The 18,599-nt window shown below is 38.2% G+C and overlaps 1 protein-coding gene across 3 annotated transcripts in view; it reads right to left on the bottom strand.

Annotated features, from left to right (window-relative positions):
- Positions 1-3,127: 3,127 nt before the first annotated feature.
- Positions 3,128-18,599, bottom strand: part of IQGAP2 (IQ motif containing GTPase activating protein 2) — a 174,620-nt gene continuing 159,148 nt past the window's right edge. For all 3 annotated transcript variants that reach the window (XM_063127952.1, XM_063127949.1, XM_063127951.1), the window contains 8 exons: positions 13,745-13,847; positions 11,812-11,953; positions 8,984-9,071; positions 7,233-7,445; positions 6,258-6,418; positions 5,022-5,162; positions 4,717-4,825; positions 3,128-3,971 (listed from right to left, as the gene is read on the bottom strand). In XM_063127952.1, the coding sequence (XP_062984022.1) occupies positions 3,858-3,971; positions 4,717-4,825; positions 5,022-5,162; positions 6,258-6,418; positions 7,233-7,445; positions 8,984-9,071; positions 11,812-11,953; positions 13,745-13,847 (1,071 nt within the window). In that variant the 3' untranslated portion in view covers positions 3,128-3,857. The remainder of the gene's footprint in view (positions 3,972-4,716; positions 4,826-5,021; positions 5,163-6,257; positions 6,419-7,232; positions 7,446-8,983; positions 9,072-11,811; positions 11,954-13,744; positions 13,848-18,599) is intronic.

Below are 18,599 nucleotides of genomic sequence, written 5' to 3'. Positions count from 1 at the left end.
CAAATCATTAATAAAAATGTTGAAGAGCACTGGGCCCAGGACTGAGCCCTGCGGTACCCCACTTGTTGCCTCTCCCCAGTTTGAGAAGGTTCAATTGATAAGTACTCTTTGAGTCCGATTCTATAGCCAACTGTGAATCCACGTAATAGTTGTTCCATCTAGTCCACTTTTAGCTAGTTTGTTAATCAGAATGTCATGTGGTACTTTGTCAAAAGCTTTGCTGAAGTCAAGATATATGACATCCACAGCATTCCCATAGTCCACAAGGGAGGTTACCTGATCAAAAAATGAGATCAAATTAGTCTGACAGGACTTGTTCTTGACAAATCCATGTTGGCTTCTAGTGATCACCGCATTGATTTCAAGGTGTTTACAGATTGACTTCTTTATAATCTGCTCCAGAATTTTCCCAGGGATGGATGTCAGACTGACTGGTCTGTAGTTCCCAGGTTCCTCCTTTTTGCCCTTTTTGAAGATAGGGACAACGTTAGCCCTCCTCCAGTCGTCCGGCACCTCACCCGTCTTCCATGATTTTGCAAAGATAATAGACAAAGGTTCTGAGAGTTCTTCCGCTAGCTCCTTCATTACTCTAGGATGCAGTTCATCGGGCCCTGGAGATTTGAACTCATTCAATGAAATTAGGTGTTCTTTGACCATTTGTTTATCAATCTCAAACTGTAATCCTGCCCCCTCAACTTCTGCTTCACTTTTTCCAGGGGAGTCATAGACCTGCTTTTGGGAGAAGACTGAGGCAAAGTAAGAATTGAGCACTTCAGCTTTTTCTTTGTCATCTGTTATCAATTTGCCATCCTCATTAAGCAGTTGAACCACCATTTCTTTCCTCTGTCTTTTACTACTCACATATCTGAAGAAAGCCTTTTTATTGCTTTTAGCATCCCTCGCTAATCTCAGCTCATTCTGAGCTTTAGCCTTCCTGACGCCATTTCGGCATTTCTGCGCCACTTGTCTGTACTCTTCTTTTGTAGCCTGGCCTTCCTTCCACTTCCTATATGTATCCCTTTTTGTTTTCAGGTCATCTCTAAGCTTTTTGTGGAGCCACATTGGTTTCCTCTGTTGTCTTCTATCTTTTCTCCTTGTTGGAATTGTTTGTAACTGCCTTTAAAATTTCCTTTTTAAATACTCCCACCCATCCTGCACTCCTATTCTCATTAGGCTCATTTGCCATGGGACCTTACTTATCATAGTTCTGCGTTTATTAAAATCAGCTTTCCTAAAATCCAGAGTACCTATATGGCTACACTCAACTTTTGCCTCCTTCATAATCAAGAATTCAAGTATGACGTGGTCACTTTCTCCCAGAGTTCCCGTAACTGCCACTTTATCCACTAAGTCATCACTATTGGTCAATATCAAGTCAAGGATTGCCAATCCTCTAGTTCATTCCTCCACTTTCTGTAGGAGAAAGTTATCACCCACACGTCAGGAATTTCTTGGAAGGGCCGCTTTTGGCAGTATTGGTCTCCCAACAGATATCAGGGTAATTGAAGTCCCCCATCACTAATACATCACACTTCCTTGAAACACTGGCAATTTGTTTCTCAAAAGTTTCATCCTCATCTTCTCCTTGATCGGGTGGTCGGTAGTAGATTCCGATTATCATGTTCTTTTTATTCCTTGCCCCATTTATTTTAATCCAGATGCTCTCAATGGGGCTCCCAGTCTCATCCGCCTGTATTTCTGTGCAGGGATAGGTATTTTTAACATATAGTGCAACTCCACCTCCCTTTCTGTTTCTTCTGTTCTTTTTGAACAAGTTATATCCTTCAATTGCTATATTCCAGTCATGGGAGTCATCCCACCAAGTTTCAGTTATACCTATCAAGTCGTAATATATGGATAAGTAGGGACCTATGGAGACAGGAAGTACCCTAGTCTTAACCTGAGCAGGTCAAAGCAGGTTTGACCTAGTAAGATCAAAAACGTTTCCTACTTTTTAGCTCCCCATCCAAGTTCACATTGTACCCATTTGTATTTCCATTCAGCAATAAGGTGTGATAACTATGATATATTTACCTCTCATATAGAGAGAGCTCCATCAGACGGGGTGGGTGGGGGATCACAGTTCCCTACTGCCACCTCTCCACCCCTACTCTGTTGCACAAACCTTCCTCTTTCTTACGAAAGAGGAAGTAAACAGTGTCCACATGGCCCATTCAGTGGGCTGTTTTTATTGCGCCACTTCTTCTGCACACAGCAGGAGATACCAAGTTCCGTTTCTAAAAACAAACCTGACTTACCAGGGTCTTTTTTTGTCAAGGGAAGGCGGCTAGAAGGGGCGGGAGACACATGGGAGGTGGACAACGTCATGAATAGGACCCATGAAAATCTGTGAGTGCCCAGTAATAAGTGAGTGACCAGCATGCAACAAAACGCTCATCTTACGATGCTCATAATTGCAAATACATATTAGTCCTTCACAGGTTTCTTTTGCCGAGGTCTGAAGAGGCTTATTGAACTGGAAGATTGTAATGGTTCTTCCTTAAATTCCAATATTCTGTGAGAGAAGAGGCTCTCATTTCATCAATCTGATGAAACCATTCCAGTGGAGGCTGGTGCTTCCTATTCCTATTCCAGTGGAGGTTATGAATCTGCTCTGGGTTTCAGTCAGAACTCTAAGGGAGCTATCCAAGATAGTAAATCAATTTTGGGGATTGGGTTCAGCACCTTCGATAGCTATTTTATGACTGAAACCCAGAGCGGTTTCACAGCCCCACTGAAACTGGAGCCACCAGTCTCCACTGAACCATTCACTCAGGTGCCCCAGAACCAACACACTTTACTTCTTTTAACACTCTCTCATCCTGGGGCAGCAATTCACTGTGAGAAAAGTAATGCAGGCATTTGATGATAGTGGGAAATATTACCCTTGCTATGGGGAGATCAAGGTAGAGGATGAGAAGGATGCTACCTTGGCCACTCACTCCTTCCAAGCCTCCCCAGAATTTAGGGGATGTAGCTTTTCACTGGAAATTTAATAGGAATCTTTTTCAGACAAGTCTTGAGCGTCCTACTCTTGCACAACCAGGCACAGTAGCACTAACAAAATTACCATCCACACTCACAAACATTGGAAATTAAACTTTTAAAAACCAACTAGATGCTGATTTATTGCATTTTATTTGTGGATTTTTTATTTTCTTACAAAAAAAGACAGGCACAATTTATTTATTTAAAATACCTCAAGTACATTGCAAAAAACTGATCACTGTTCAAATTGCCCCTTTACACTTAAATTAAAAGGCTGTGTATAGAAGATTTCAATGAGGCAGTAGTGCATTTTTAGTAGGAATGAATTGCAAAATATATATTTTATACAGTAAATGTTAAATTTATAATTACCTATAAAAACTTTGAATTGCACAATAATTCACTTTACAATTGACAGGTCTCTGAAAAAAGCCACAGCATTTAAATAATATTTGCTACAGCTATTCTTTAGAGACACAAATTAGGATTTATTTTTCCTATGAATAATCATATAAGGAGAACTATATTTGGTAACTGGGGTATATCATTTTTAGTGGGAAAGGTTTCCTATATATGCTGTTCAAATAAAGTCCTTGCATATTGAAAAAGATCAGACACACAATGTTTGGATGCCACTAAATTATATCTTTTTTAATTAAGTACCAACACCACAGAAATCTGGAAGTTTTTAAGTTGATCTGTATTTTCTTATTTTACTACTGTATTATCAAAGGATGAAAAGGCACATAAGTACATTCTTCTGGACTTCCTTGAAGAAAGGTTTGCTGTATAATAGCTTCAAATAATTAAAACACAAAGACCCGGAACTTGGACTTGATTTGAAAGAGAGTCCATGATATCATCAGTCTTCATTTTCCATAGAATTTCTTGTTCAGCAGGAATATGAGAAGGTTTACATTCACTTTAGCTTTATCAAACATTTTCATTACAGAGACGCCTTCGTACTGCATTTGAAGCAAATCCTATAATAATGATGAAAGTTATTTAAGGATCTTTTTGGCAGTCTAGATATTGGCACAATTTTTAAATAAGTTTACCTTAAAATGCATATAATTCCCATATGGAAAAGTAGTAAAACGTAAACACTGTCAAAAACCCCAAGTCCCCTTCATCCCAACTACTGCACATGACAAAATCCAACTGTTTTAACAGGGGAACAAACGCCTGTGCTTGATTGATACAGGAGGAGGGCAGCCCACCTCTAAAACAAAATCATGCAAATATTTTTGGAAATTCACAAAATAGCATTAGCCCTGGAAGAAGGTAAAGACTGTTGCTAGCAATGTCACAGGAGTTAATCAGTGTCCATGATACTTGCACAACTTCTTTCCACACAATACACTATAATATTATGCTCTAGTCTAGATGGAGGAAAGATATTTGGATGTCCCATAACGAATTAGTAACAACTATGGCAAATTTCCAAAGAACTGCTTTGGGCATGGCCAATGAGATTTCCCCTTTTTATTTTTCAAACAGGAGACCCTTTGTGTTAAAAAGCAAACTACTTTGGAAAGTCTTCTTCCTTTCAAAACTGGCTTGCCCGGTGGCATGGGGCTGCATAGGCACACAAGTTGCATGCCCCTTTGGGTCCCCAGCTATTATCCCCCCTCACACACACACACACAAACAATAAAATTAGTCTTACAAGATATAAAACAATAAATTCAGTCTTACAAGATATTTTATGATTAAAAAAAGATTTACCTGAAAATGGAGCTGCACCTTTTCCATCTCCACACCCAAGAATTTTGCTTTGATATCAAAGTCACCCACCTCTTCACCAGGTGTAATTTCGAACATCACATTCTTAAACCTTTACAGAGAAAAAAAAATCATTTACATGGGTGAATATATTCTAAAAAGTTATTGATTTAAAAACTACAAACACAAATGGAATTAAACAATTCTAAAATTCAAAATCTAAAACAAGTTATTAAATATTTAATACAAACGATTTAACAGGCTACTAGCAGAGCTAATACTCTAAGCAGACTCAGTGCAAAACCTACTGGTTAGGCTGAAGTTCATCAATTCCTAGTATAACCCCCTTTTCATGTAGCCTTGCTGCTGTGTACTTCAGTGAAATATTCTTAAGCTTGTTTACTTTCTCCTCTTGTTTTCCATTTAATTTGATTGATCTCCGTGAATTTCTGTAAATTGGAAGATGTAAGCAGATGTTAGCCCACACAGGCAGCATATTTTCCCTTCTCCTAAGGTTGGAGTTCTTAGGTTTAAGTTTAGAACAATTCATCATACCAATCTCTCTCCTACATTCCATCGTTAAGAACAAAGGCAGTCACAATTTGTCCCATAAGGTTTACTAGGAACATCACTGAGAAAATAATATTCATGAGTAAAAGCAGTATTATCAAAGGACCAGGGAATGGATCATCACCCCACCCACCTGCTTTTATTAGTCACCATCGTTGTCTGAAAAAACAAGGAGCTGCAGGATGCCTAGCCACCTGGGTTACAAGATGTCCTACCCTTTAGGGAAGTGATGAGGAACATGTGACCTCCACATGTTGTTGCAATGCAACTCCCATAATCTCTTACAATTGGCTACGCTAAGACTGATGGGAACTACAGTTCAACAACATCAAGAGGGTCACTAGATTTTTGTTGGACCTTCAACTCCCATCAGCCCCAGCCAGCATGACCAATGCTTAGGGAGGATGGGAGTTATAGTTCAAGTTCTGAACAGCCACAGCTTCCCCACTCTTATCCCAGGGTTTCCACCAACTAGGATTGCACCAAGACACACATGGCTGACATGATCAGTTCTTATTTCTTGCTTGGGTGGTAGGATGTATAGAAAAACAATTTTCTGGTAACCTGTACCGATAAATAAGCACTCTCATAGTGCAGACCACCTGCTTCACAAATGAAGTTATTTATTTGAAAAATATAAAGTATCATATTCAAGTCTTATCACTAAGGGTGCAATCCTATGCATGTTTAGACAGAGAACTGGGGGGAAACTGGCTGGCTGGAAAATTCTGGGAATTGTAGGACTTTTTTCTGTCTAAACATGCCTAAGATTCTGCATTAAAAGATTTTTTGTTGCATTATTCAAACACTCAGTAATCTATTATGTGATGTTCAGCCCACTTCATATACTGTATTCTGTCTAGCATGGTACAATTTTGGTTTTATTTAATTCTACAGCTTGATGACACTGACGCTTTCCATCTGTAATGGTAAAGATTTGATTTTTTAAAAAAGCAAAACAATATTTCACTCACTTCCTTGTCAAATTATCTAAACAAGTTTTAATGTAAGTGTTGTAATAATTTGTTTGGTCTTCATAAAAAGCTTTCTTGGAATTGAGCGCGTTCAATGTCTGCTGGAGTTTCACCAACTCTGCTTTTCGATGTTGTCTGTATCTTCTTTGATTTCTGATATCCTAAAGAATTTTTTGGGGAGAAAAATAATAATTCATTAACCTTTTATGTCTTTAATCCTCAAAACCTAACCTACAAATAAATAATACTGATTTTGACTTTACAGATGTAGCCAGGCTTCTTAAATCAATACAGATGTAGTCAGCCACTTAAATTAATTCACCTGACCTGCTCAGATAATGTGCTTTGGTATTTCTTTATTTTGAAGCTACACCGGACTTAATTTGTTCCAGGGCTCAGCCAGCATCCATGTTTACTACCAAGGCTCAATATTGGGACATTTGAAGCAAACATACAAGGAACTGCCATTGTGCAGATGCAGAGTGCATTTCACTTACACCTAAGTAGCTGTAAAAGTCTTCATGCATCAGGGGTGGGGGGGAGGGGCATTCCAAATAAGAGAGTCGCTTCTAAACAGACTTGAAGTCCAACATGCCTTTGCCTAGAAATTAAGTACTAAAGCTACACCATGTTGGCCAACACTCTGATCACTTCTCTCACCAATTCTTCTTCATTCAGGTCATTAAGACATCACTGCAGAATTACATAGACAGAACTTGTAGTCAAAGTTCGTCAAACTATAGTAGAAATATAATTAATGTCTAATATATTTTAAAGTTGACCAACAAATACTACTCTGTCCATGCATCGAGAGCTATCATTTATTTATTGGACTATCTTCATGTATGCTTGAATATAGGTTTCTCTAGAATACAGACTGCAGTGATTTGGGACAGCATTTTCTCTTTAGCGTGAATTTATATCCAGGAAGAAAGAACAGAAATAGTTGGAGAAGTGTAATAATATTCCAACAACCTTTGCTATTTCATTGATGATTTCTTGGTACTTGTTTTCTGATGAAACCAGTCCCGCCTGTTCCAGTGTCCGGAGGTTCCTTTGGATTTTCCTTTTCTTTTGTTCTAATGGTAACTGCCCTTCTTCAAGAATCGATCGACTGTGTTTCATTTTCTCTGGAGTTTTAGAATCCAAGATTGCACGTTTTTCTATTACTTTTAAGTGCTCAGCTTCCTAAGAGAAAGAGCAGTTCACAGCTTTATACAAATAAGAAAGCACATTAACTTTGCATAGTTCATAGACTCACAGGTGTACTAGCTTCTTATAAGGATTAGAAGGCTTTTGTGTTCAGGTCACTGCTTGGGACTGAGCTTGCAGTTTTCCTGCCCAATATGAATGTAAACCCAGTAGCTGGAAGTTATATAAAGCATCATCTGGTCCAGTGGGAGCCAAACTTTTAGCAAGGGCACCAAACCTGTTTCTGCTAGCAGAAACATCCTGAGTGAAACTCTACTCAGGAGAACTCTTGCTGACGAAAACAGAGTCTGGATACAATCCATTGTTTCTTATTCTGTTCAGAGGAGGACAGGATGAATGGTGGCCACCCTCCTTCTGATATTTACAGAAAACTTCCCAACTTAGCTTTCTTTTCTTTTGTTTAAATGTGACCTGCGTTTATTTATTTAACTATTTCATTCTGCTTTTCAGCCAGAAGTGTTTCCCAATTTCCAGCAGCCTTTCCTGTAATTATAGGTCTTCTAGAAATGTCTCTCTCACTCTAAATCTTTTCCTGCTTGTATAGCATTCCCAAAATACATCATAAGCACTTCATTATATGTTTCCTTCCTAACACCGATCCTTTAAGATTTTGAAGACTGACAATCCCGAAATACGTAAAAGATTTTAAACACAAACATTCCCACATATTTCCCACAACATTTTCCTAAGACAGTTATTTATTTTTGCTACATAAACAAGTAAACTCAAGTTAAAAGTGTTTCATTTAGTATACAAAGCCAATCAAAATATCGTCCTGGAGCATCAACATGGGATTTTGCACATGTTAAACCAAGCATTTTGAGGTTATATCTGGTAAGCACCTGCAGTCAAGTGTGACCTGAACCCCTCAGGGATGTTTTTTAACCTATTAGTTTTATAATTTTAGATTTTTCCTTGCATTTTAAAAGGGAGTTTATATTAACTGGTTGTAATCCAAGCAGAGAACATTACTTATTAGGTGGATTAGAAATGTACTAGATAAATAAATTTTAAAACGTGTCTTTGGAGAAATCACAACATTAATCACTAAATACTAGAACTGACATTCTACAAAGGAAAGAAAACTGTGGATCCAGAGATCATAAAAGCTATTTTCAGTAGTTATGTTTGCAAACTGATCTATTTAGAGAGAGGTTATCCAAACTGTCTCAAGAGCCAGTGTGATGTCGTGGCTAGATTCCCTGTGTAAACTCTGACAAACCCAGGTACAAATTCCTACTAAGCCATAAAGTCTGCTGAGTGGCCTTGGACTACTTACATTATCTCAGCCTCACAAGGTAGTTGTAAGGATGGGGTGGGATGGGAGAGAAGAATCACATGTGCCACCTCAAATTCCTTGGAGATAGGACAGGATAATAATGTAATGAGTAAATAACATTCAGCTCCATTTATTCATTGGAAGGGAAAAAGCTAGCTTTCATACCATACTCTTGTACTTTACAAAGCTCTCTTGGGATGAAGTGTTCAGAATCATGTAAAAAGATGTTAGTTACCTGAAGTTCAGATGCTGGTGTTTCCAAGATTTTTGCAAGTGACTCTCCTGGCTGGGCTCGTATCACATCAACAATAAGCCTTTTTGTCCTTAATAGAAAAGTTAAAACAATTTTGATTTCACAGAAAGGCATTATACAGTGCAGCTATCCTTATTCAGAAAAATCCCAGTGTTCAGTGTGGCTTTATTTCTAGGTAAGTGTACATAGGATTGCAGATTTAGTGTCTTAATAGTTTAAATATAAGCAAAACCAAAAGCTCTTCTTGCTGACTGTGTTCACTTTATATAAAATTATCTACTTTATGAATGGAAGTATCAGAATTGGCTTCCAATTCACTCCAGAATCCAATATAAACTTCTCCTGCTGACCTTCAAAGCTCTTCACGGTCTAGCTCTTGCCTATCTCTCCTCTCTCATCTCACACTATCGCCCCGCTCGTGCTCTCCGCTCCTCTGATACCATGCTTCTCGCCTGCCCAAGGACCTCCACTTCCCTTACTCGGCTTCGTCCTTTTTCTTCTGCTGCCCCTTACGCCTGGAACGCTCTTCCAGAACACTTGAGAACTACAAACTCAATCACTGCTTTTAAAACTCAGCTAAAAACTTTTCTTTTCCCTATAGCCTTCAAATATTGAGTTTGTTCTGACTCTATACTGTTAGCTTCACCCTACCCGGCGCCTGTTTACACTTCCCTGTGCCTGTTTACATTCTCCTTCCCTCTTTATTGTTTACTACAACTTATTAGATTGTAAGCCTATGCTGCAGGGTCTTGCTATTTACTGTGTTATCTGTATAGCACCATGTACATTGATGGTGCTATATAAATAAATAATAATAATAATAATAATAATAATAATAATAATAATAATAACTATAATAAGCCTATCCAAGTGCCAGAGAAAAATGTTTTTATTCGCTCAGGCATTCTATTTATTTATTATTGCATTTATATCCCGCCTCTTTTTCTGCAAGGAACCCAAGGCTGTGTACATAATCCTCTTCCTCTCCACTTTATCCTCACAACAACAACCCTGTGAGGTGGATTGGGCTGAGAGTCTGTGACTGGCCCAAAGTCACCCAGTGGGTTTCCATGGCCAAGTAGGGGCTAGAACCCAGATCTCCCCACTCCCAGTCCAACACTCTAGCCACTACACCACACTGGCTCTCTACCATGTAGTGTTAATTTGTGTTCATTATGGTTTTACTCACTCTGCTGAATTTTTAGACCAAAATTTAAGTTGTTGAAGTGTTGATTTTCATGTTTAACTCTGATTTGATAGTGATGTCTAGTTTTTATTGTATGCTGTCTTAATATGTTTTACTGAAGGAGAGTCTAAAAATTCTTTCATATAAAGTATGTGGCAGCTCCATAGCATAAGAACATAAGAAGAGCCATGCTGGATCAGACCAAGGGCCCATCTAGCTTTGACTTATGCTCAACCTATAAATATGTTTAAATAAACAGCATATCACAAAAACACCTCGAGTGTCCTCATTCCAAGGAAACAAAACCCTGGGTTGATTCTTGAGCCCTTGCAGTTTGAGAAATGGGGCTGGGAAGGCATAACCCTACATTTAATGTTGTTTTTAATGTTTTTACATTGTATGTAGAAGTGACACAAAAATGCTACAAATAAATAAAGAATGCTCCTCAGTCCTGCTTACTTGGTATTGCCCAGTCTGATATGTTTATGTGATAAGCTAACACCCTTTTAAATGCCCAGAGTTTAATGACTCTAGATTTGATACCACAGTTTGTAGTTTTTGTTTTATTCTTCTATTTTCTGACCTGTACTGTTAGCATTTTTTTAAATAAATAAATAAAAAAGTGGCATCTGTTTATTGTCATTTAACTGAACTCATGTAAGCCAAGTTGAAATTTGTTTAGTTATACAGTGGGATAGAATTTTTGAAAAACTTAATATTGCTCCTTGCAGCCATTACCATGGGCATAGAACTTGGAGTGTGGGTGGGTTGAAGAAGAATGAGGTAGATAAGGCTATCAGAGAATTCCTAGTTCCCCCTTATCACAGGGAAATGATTAAAGTATGATGTGTGGGGAGGAATTTAGAACTTGTAAAAATTATGTGGGACAGGGCTAAACAGCTTTGTTCTCATGGCTAGTAAATGACAGCAGAGGATAAAAGTCTAACTTAATTTTGGCCATATTTACTCAGAACATAGATGTGTGTATTTGTTTTTAAAGACAGTACTTTGAGTACTCTTTAACAGTGTAAATTCAAAGGCAGATGTTTCCTTTGGTTTCCTGTTAAGTCTAATCTACATCCTGCTATTCAGTTTCTTTTTCATAAAGCCTTATCAGAGAACAGTTACTGTGTGTTCTTTCTATGGTTTTTCCAAGAGCATCCGACTATAAAGATGCATCTGAATATTGTCACAAACCCAATGTTTCATTTTGAGTCATCACCATGCACTATAATTATTGTTGCTAAAAAGTGCAGATATTGCTTCAGAATATATAACAGGCTATTCCCCCTTAATTAAATAATTTGCTTATTTTGTGTTTGCTGTCCACTGTGCTGAGCATACTTTCATGGAATATGTACCACTGTATGTTTAGGGAATGAACCAAGGGTTTGTCTCCAGTGACGACATACTGTAAAGCTTGATATTGTATCATACAATGCATTGTATGGGTTTAAAATCTGTATTAACAAGTATCTATTTTCAGCTACGAACTCCAATGATCTGTCTAAAGCTTACATGGAACAAAAGGTTTTCTGTAGCACAGAACAAGTTGTTAAATTAATAAGAAATTACAGTAATTTTGACAAAAGCTTTGCTAATAATACATTATATAAAAACATACTTCATCATCAAGCCTTTGATGTCCTGTTCTTCACCTTCCCGTAAATCATATTTCCTAGTCAGTGAAAGGGAAATCTCTGTCTTAACAAGTTGACTTATAGTGTTTTCCTTGTTAGGGTCACTGGGATCAACAGCTCCTTCCCCTGCAGAGGGACAAAAAATATATTAGTGCTTTTAACTGTTTGCTTTTGATCATAGAGATTTATATTGGAACAAAAAGAAAAAAGGAGATAAAAATGCCAGTTAGCTGCCATGGCTAAATGCCCTCTGTCCATTAAAAAAAACGAATCTGCACCAAAACAAAGCAAATCCAGAAACCTTTATGTACCTACTACACAAATTAAGAAGATTTTCTTATAGTTGTATAATCTGCACAATGGATTCTGCTTGCACTAGTTATGAAGATGGGAAGGGGCAAGGAACTTTTGAGCAATGAAGTCCTGTCCTGACTGTAAGAGGTATTCAGCATGCCTCTAGCCTTCTGATATTTTTTGCCAGGCATTGGTCATACACTTTCAAGAATGATGTTGTTGTTGTTGTTGTTGTTATTTATTACATTTATATACCACCCCATAGCTGAAGCTCTCTGGGCGGTTTACAAAAGTTAAAAACAGTGAACATTAAAAAGAAATATACAAAATTTAAACCATAAAAAACAAACAAAACCAGACAATATCCATTTAAAAACAACTATTCTGGGTTCAGTTAAAAAACTCAGCATATGCTGTTAAATGGACTACAAACTATTTTTTTTTAAAAATCTTGTTGGTAAATGTAACCCAACATACAAAATTCAAATTACCCACAGAGGTATTTAATAGTCTATTATAAATGCACCTATGCTATTGCTTGCAATTAGCCATTTCCAGGAAACGTTTTGATTTTCACACTCAGACATACACACTCACACGTTTTTAAAGAGCTACGGTACTGAGAATGTTCAAATCACTTGCAAAAAGGAAAAAAAATGGGAAAAGTTGGCTCCAGTTTAGAAACAAATGGATCAAGACAGCTTTAACATTCATACATGGGGATTCTTGGAGCCTTCAGCCAAAACCTGGTAGAAACAAGGACAAGTTTCTCCTGAAATATGTACACTGTAATGCACATTCCAGGGGGAGGGAACACATTTTCTTTAAACTGCAACCCTGAGGGAGGGTCAAAGGCTTCCTCCCAACATCTCCTCTTCCTGAAGAGAATCTGAATGGATGGGCTAGACATTAAGGGGGAAAGTAAGCAGCTTTGAGTTCTCAATCACAAGCTAGTGGAGCTTCTTGCAGCCACCTTCTGTTCTAGAAGATTATGAAGGCAGGTGGGGAGGAGAGAGAGAAATGGGACAATAAATTTCCAAGTTGCTATCGAGTCTGCCAGGACAGAGTTTAACAAAGATGTGTACCACTGCCCCTTATCCATTCATGCTGATGCGTAGTTTTCAAGGGAGGAAGAGTCTCCTCTTCCCCTGGTCATAGAGCAGCCTAGTTGGGACTATCTATACCTGAATAAATAAACGTTATAGTCATAAAATGGGGAAAATGCATTGTGATGATGATGATGATAATTTTGTTTTCTTAAGATACCTTTCTCAAAAACAGCTCAAGGCAGCTTATAACAGAATGTAAAAAATGCAACAATTCAGCTAAAACATGGAAACATGTAGGCTATCCTGAAGTGATAATAGTCTGAACTGAAACACTATTAGTTTCAGAAAGCCACAGCATCGCTTCATAGAATAACAACAACAACAACAACAACAAAAAGAGACTGTATGACTTAATTCCACTGCCTCCATCCTAAGGACTAGGAGCTGATCATTAAATATATATGAAGATGTGCATTAACCAAAACTTCCTTCTACATTCACTATTTATATTTCTTTTACACCCATGCATAGGTGTAACTTTCAACTATGTTTTTGTTGTGTTGTGTTAGCTTACCAAGGAAGGTCTCCACATCAGGAACTTCCCCCAGCCCTTGTAGGAGTTCATTTAAGACATCATTTTGGTCTGGAGCAATGGCATCTTGATGTTCCAGCAATAGCTATAAAGAAGATGGCCTTTGTTGAAACGATTGAAAAAATCTGACACGTTTCCAATGCAAACATTTACAGAAATACATCATGGCAGAAGTAGAATTGCAAAAAAAGAAGGATGGAAATGTGAATAAGCTCTGCAGGAGACATCATGGCTTTGGGAGCAGGGGGAACCAATGAATATGGTGGCATTACACCTAAAGAACAATGCAAAATTCATATGCTACCTGAGTTGGGAGGAAAATTATCCCCATTTCACATGAGCAAGATATAGATCAAATTGCAGTTTCCTGTGCCACACTGACATGTAATTGTGAACTTTGATCTTTTGTTCAATTCTTTCGTAGAGTCAACGTTTCACAGTTAAGTTTAAAAAATAACTGGTGGGAAGAATTTGTGCACATGAGAGGAGAGCAGAAGTATAATCCTACAATAAAGGACAGGCAAAATAAATAAATAAAGGACTTTAAAAAAATCTCCTTTGGCGACTGTGAAAGCAGTGTGCTTATACCCCCCACAAAAACTCAACACCAACCGAGAGCAATTTCAGAGAAGTTATTTTATTAAAGCATCCATAATCCAGCTTCAGAAGTAAGGTAATATAACATACAAGGCATGTTGTAGAATGGCAGCCTTGCAGTGCAGAGTATTAAGACATAATCCATTTTACTGTATAAACAAACGCTTGCTAGTAGGGTGTTGTGTTTTTTATTAAAACCTATTACTTCTCGTCATTTTTGTGCCAAAGGTTCTTTCTGAATAGAGACAATTCTCTATATCAATCTTCCCCAGCCTGAAGCCCTCCAAACGTGCTGGATGACAACATTGGCCATGCTGGCCGGGGATGATGGGAGTTGTAGTAACATAGCTGGAGGACACCAGATTGGGGAATTGATTTCCCTGGCAAAAAATGATGTGAAGTGTTGTGGATTAAAAACAACATCATCCTACCATCAAGTGTTTGCTTTACAACAGGGAAGGGGTAGATTTCCAGATGTTTTGGACTTCAACTCCCAGCATTCCTGACTATTACCAATGCTGGCAGGGACTTCTGAGAGTTGAAATCCAAAACATCTGGAAGTCTACCTTCTGCTCACCCCTGCTTTACAAAATACATGAAAAAAGGATAGTATCTTAATATTTTCCATCTTTCAACACTGCAAGTTTACTAGTCCTACAATATGCCCTGTTTCATTGCAGAGAGCATGAGTGGATTCTGGGTAGTATCCAACTACCATCCTTCAAAATATGTTCTGGAGAGCAGTGTGTGTATATGTATGCACATGCACCCACACATATACATGCAGAAAGATGGAGAAATTACCAAAAATTGCCTCCCTCTCTGTTCTTCTGATAGATGCCTTCTGTCAGCAGAGTGACACTAGCAGGATACCAACCTCTATATTTTGCCTTTAACTATTTTATTTGGCAGGCTACCATGTGCTTTTCATAATAGAATCTACAAGATTATCCAAAAAAAGTCAACCTCTCAGTTTCTACAAGGTTCCAAATGAGAAAAGGCAGAAATAATTCAATCAAATTCATGAGACCAATAAATAAACCTTCCAAACTCAGAAATATTCAGAGAAGTTGGACAAGCAGCTATATCTGAATATTCTTTCCACTCATGAAAGGAGTAAAACACGCATCTCCACTCAGTGCTTTTATTAAATGTTTCTCTGCTAATTTTTCACTCATATTTTTCCTACGTCAGCAAATATTAGCATTCTTATCACGGGAACTACATCAGACTCTATAAATAACAATTAGTGCTGCAGCTGTGTTTCCTCAACGAAGAACTGGTTTGGTTTTTTTAACAAGGTCATAAAAATCATACTTGAAACATATGATGATTCACAGAGAAGTGAGAATGGTATAACCAGACTGAAGGATTGTCTGTAATTAGCTTGCCTGTTCTTGTATCTTCTATTTTTCTCAAAGGGAAAGGAAAGGAAAGGAACCTCTCGTGCAAGCACTGAGTCATTACTGACTCAAACACAAATACAATTCCTGAGACGCCTGTTAATTTTATTTGTTTTGTGAGAAAAGTGGAAGACTGTGATAATAGTATACCCACTACAGTGGTTTTAACCTTTCCCATGATTTGCCTGTTCTCCATGCAACCACACTATGAATGCTTCCATATTAAAGCAATAAAACCCAACAGACTTTCTTCACCATAGTTATGATACCTGCCTGCCTGCTTACAAGGATAAAGTAGCACAATCTCTTATATAAAAGCACAGAGTCCTCCTCCAAGCCATTTATGCAAATAGGAGAGAAGGCAAAGGCAGTGGATTGGCCTATTGGTTGGCAATGTCACAATGACATCGCCAACCAATAGGCCAATCCACTGCCTCTGCATTCTCTCCTATTTGCATGTTCAAAAGTTTGGAGCTCACAGGGCCTTTTATGGAAGTTCCAAGTTCCAAGAAAGATAACTGCCAGGAGGTTCCGGCCTAGCAGAGGGGCCAAAACCCACTAACTTCCTCACCACTAACAAAATAAATGCACCTGTCGTATGACAGGCTATTTTGCTAGTATTTATATAAAATATGACAAAGTAGCACAATATTTATATAAAATATGACAAAGACGCAGGAGAGAGGTTAAAACTGAGAGCAGAAAAGCCAATGCAGGAATCCTCCCAGTCTTCCATGGTATCATAGGGTCTTTCTATTTAAGCAGAACCATTTTTAAAAAGAGATAAATTGCAAACTGCAAAACACAATGGCAGAAATAGACTATTTTGATTGGGTGTGTGTGTTAGGGTTCTAGATGGTTTTATCATCACTACAGTACTCATTGAGCATCATCAGATGGGGGGAAATCGCAGTGCCATACCGTTACTTTCTCCTCCACTTCACATGGGGGAACAAAGAGGAAGTAAACAATGACCACGTGGCCCATTTATTGTGCTACTTTTCCTGAACACAGCAGAAAATGACAGCACATTTCACTTCCACCAAAAAATAAATAAATAATTGAATTTACCAGGATCTTATTCTTGCGAGACGTCATCTTGTTACCTTTGGGTATATCTAACACTACATATTTCTAAAACTAATGTATCAATTTAAATTATATCTTTTCCAGATAATGCTGTTAATTTAGTTAGTTTTATTACATTTTATATCTCCACCCTCTTTTCAGAATGAGCATTGCAGGAGTTCCCTGGGGAGAGGGAAAGACAGTTGAATCAATATATCTATTATACCACAGTTTCCCAGACTAAAGTTCTCCAGCACTTTTCGGCCTTAGCTAGACTTACCTGTTAGTCTGCAGCGGAGGGGTGAAGATCTCATGATGGTTTTATTGCGAGATCCCCCCTCTGTTTACACATGTCGGGTGATGACATCAGAAGGAGAGGCATCGCACCCACTATTTTTTGTAATTTTAAAAGGGACAGCAGCGCTCGAACGCTCGTGTGCAAAAGGTAGTTTTTTAAAAAATAATAATTACTTTCCCCGCTCCCTCCACTCCACCCCCGATGGGCACACTGCTCCTGAGGAGCTCTGTGCCTTGTGAGTGGGTCCTGGCTCCTCATGAGGAATTGCGAGGAGCTGGGACAAACCGTGGTGCCCGGCCACATGTTCCACGGTCTCGGGCTCAGCCTGAGACCGCAGAAAAAACGGCCCTAAAGGGGAGGACGAGATCCTGGGGCTAGAGAGGGATCATCCCTCCCTGATCCCGGGATCCCCTGTGTGTCATGTGAATGCACAGGGGTGATCCCGGGGATTGCCCCGTGATTTCGCCCCATCAAGCTATGGCCTTCATGTTCTTGCTACTATAGAGTACCAAGGCTATAAACACAAAAAAATCTTGATGCTCATAGAAAACTAAGAGGCAGAAGTTTCTTTGCTTTGGAAACACATCAATGAAGAACTTATTTCTGCATCCAATTATTCTAATCATTCTATTAAAAGCAGTTTCTCAACATACATACAGCACCTCATGTTGTAAAGGCAATTATTTGAAGTTTTAAACCTGAGAAACTGGTTTATATCGCTGCTATGCAATGGTAATACTTTTCCTCTGTGCAACTGTTCTGTGCAGATAATTATTAAATGCATGGTTGTAGAAAAATTCACAAGGTGAGATCAATAAAAAGCAGTTGTTGTTTAACTTTCGAAGTGACAACATAAACATAAGGCTAAATTTAAATCATATACATTCCTGCTGAAGTACCAATTTAGTCTGCATATCTTACTCAGCCTCAATATACGCAGACTGAAAAACAGAACATCCACTGCATAGTTGCATTGTTTGCAAGATAGCCGTTAAGATATATGAAGGAAATTTGCACATTATTCAGTACCCTTAAATAAAACCAAGAGATGGAAAGTACTCAATGGTTTGTTTTTGTTTTTAGGAGAAATTTATTCTATGAGTAGTTCCTTTGAAAGGACCATATGGTAAAGATCTAGATTAAGATGCTATGAGTCATGTTTAAAAAGTGCTATCCCTGCAATTCATCTGTTCCTTATCCAATGCAAACAATTCACAGGACACCAGTTTTATCCTAAATCATCAGTTTCCATGATGTAATAGCAGTTCAAAACACAGTAGGATTTGTGAGATTTGTTACTTCATTTTTTCAAAGAAAAGGTCATTTTTCACATCAAGGTAATGGGAAGCATTATACAATAAAGCACACAAGGATTTATTAATACCAGAGAATTATATTCCTGCAATCTCTCCCAAAATTAAGGATGACAGACACCACTTGTGTTTTTGATATTAAAAAATTGCACCTCCCG

This window comes from Elgaria multicarinata, chromosome 6, assembly GCF_023053635.1.
Source record: "Elgaria multicarinata webbii isolate HBS135686 ecotype San Diego chromosome 6, rElgMul1.1.pri, whole genome shotgun sequence".
Taxonomy (NCBI): Eukaryota; Metazoa; Chordata; class Lepidosauria; order Squamata; family Anguidae; genus Elgaria; species Elgaria multicarinata.
The sequence above is the reverse complement of the archived record's forward strand: the minus strand, read 5'-3'. Positions and strand labels throughout refer to the sequence as shown.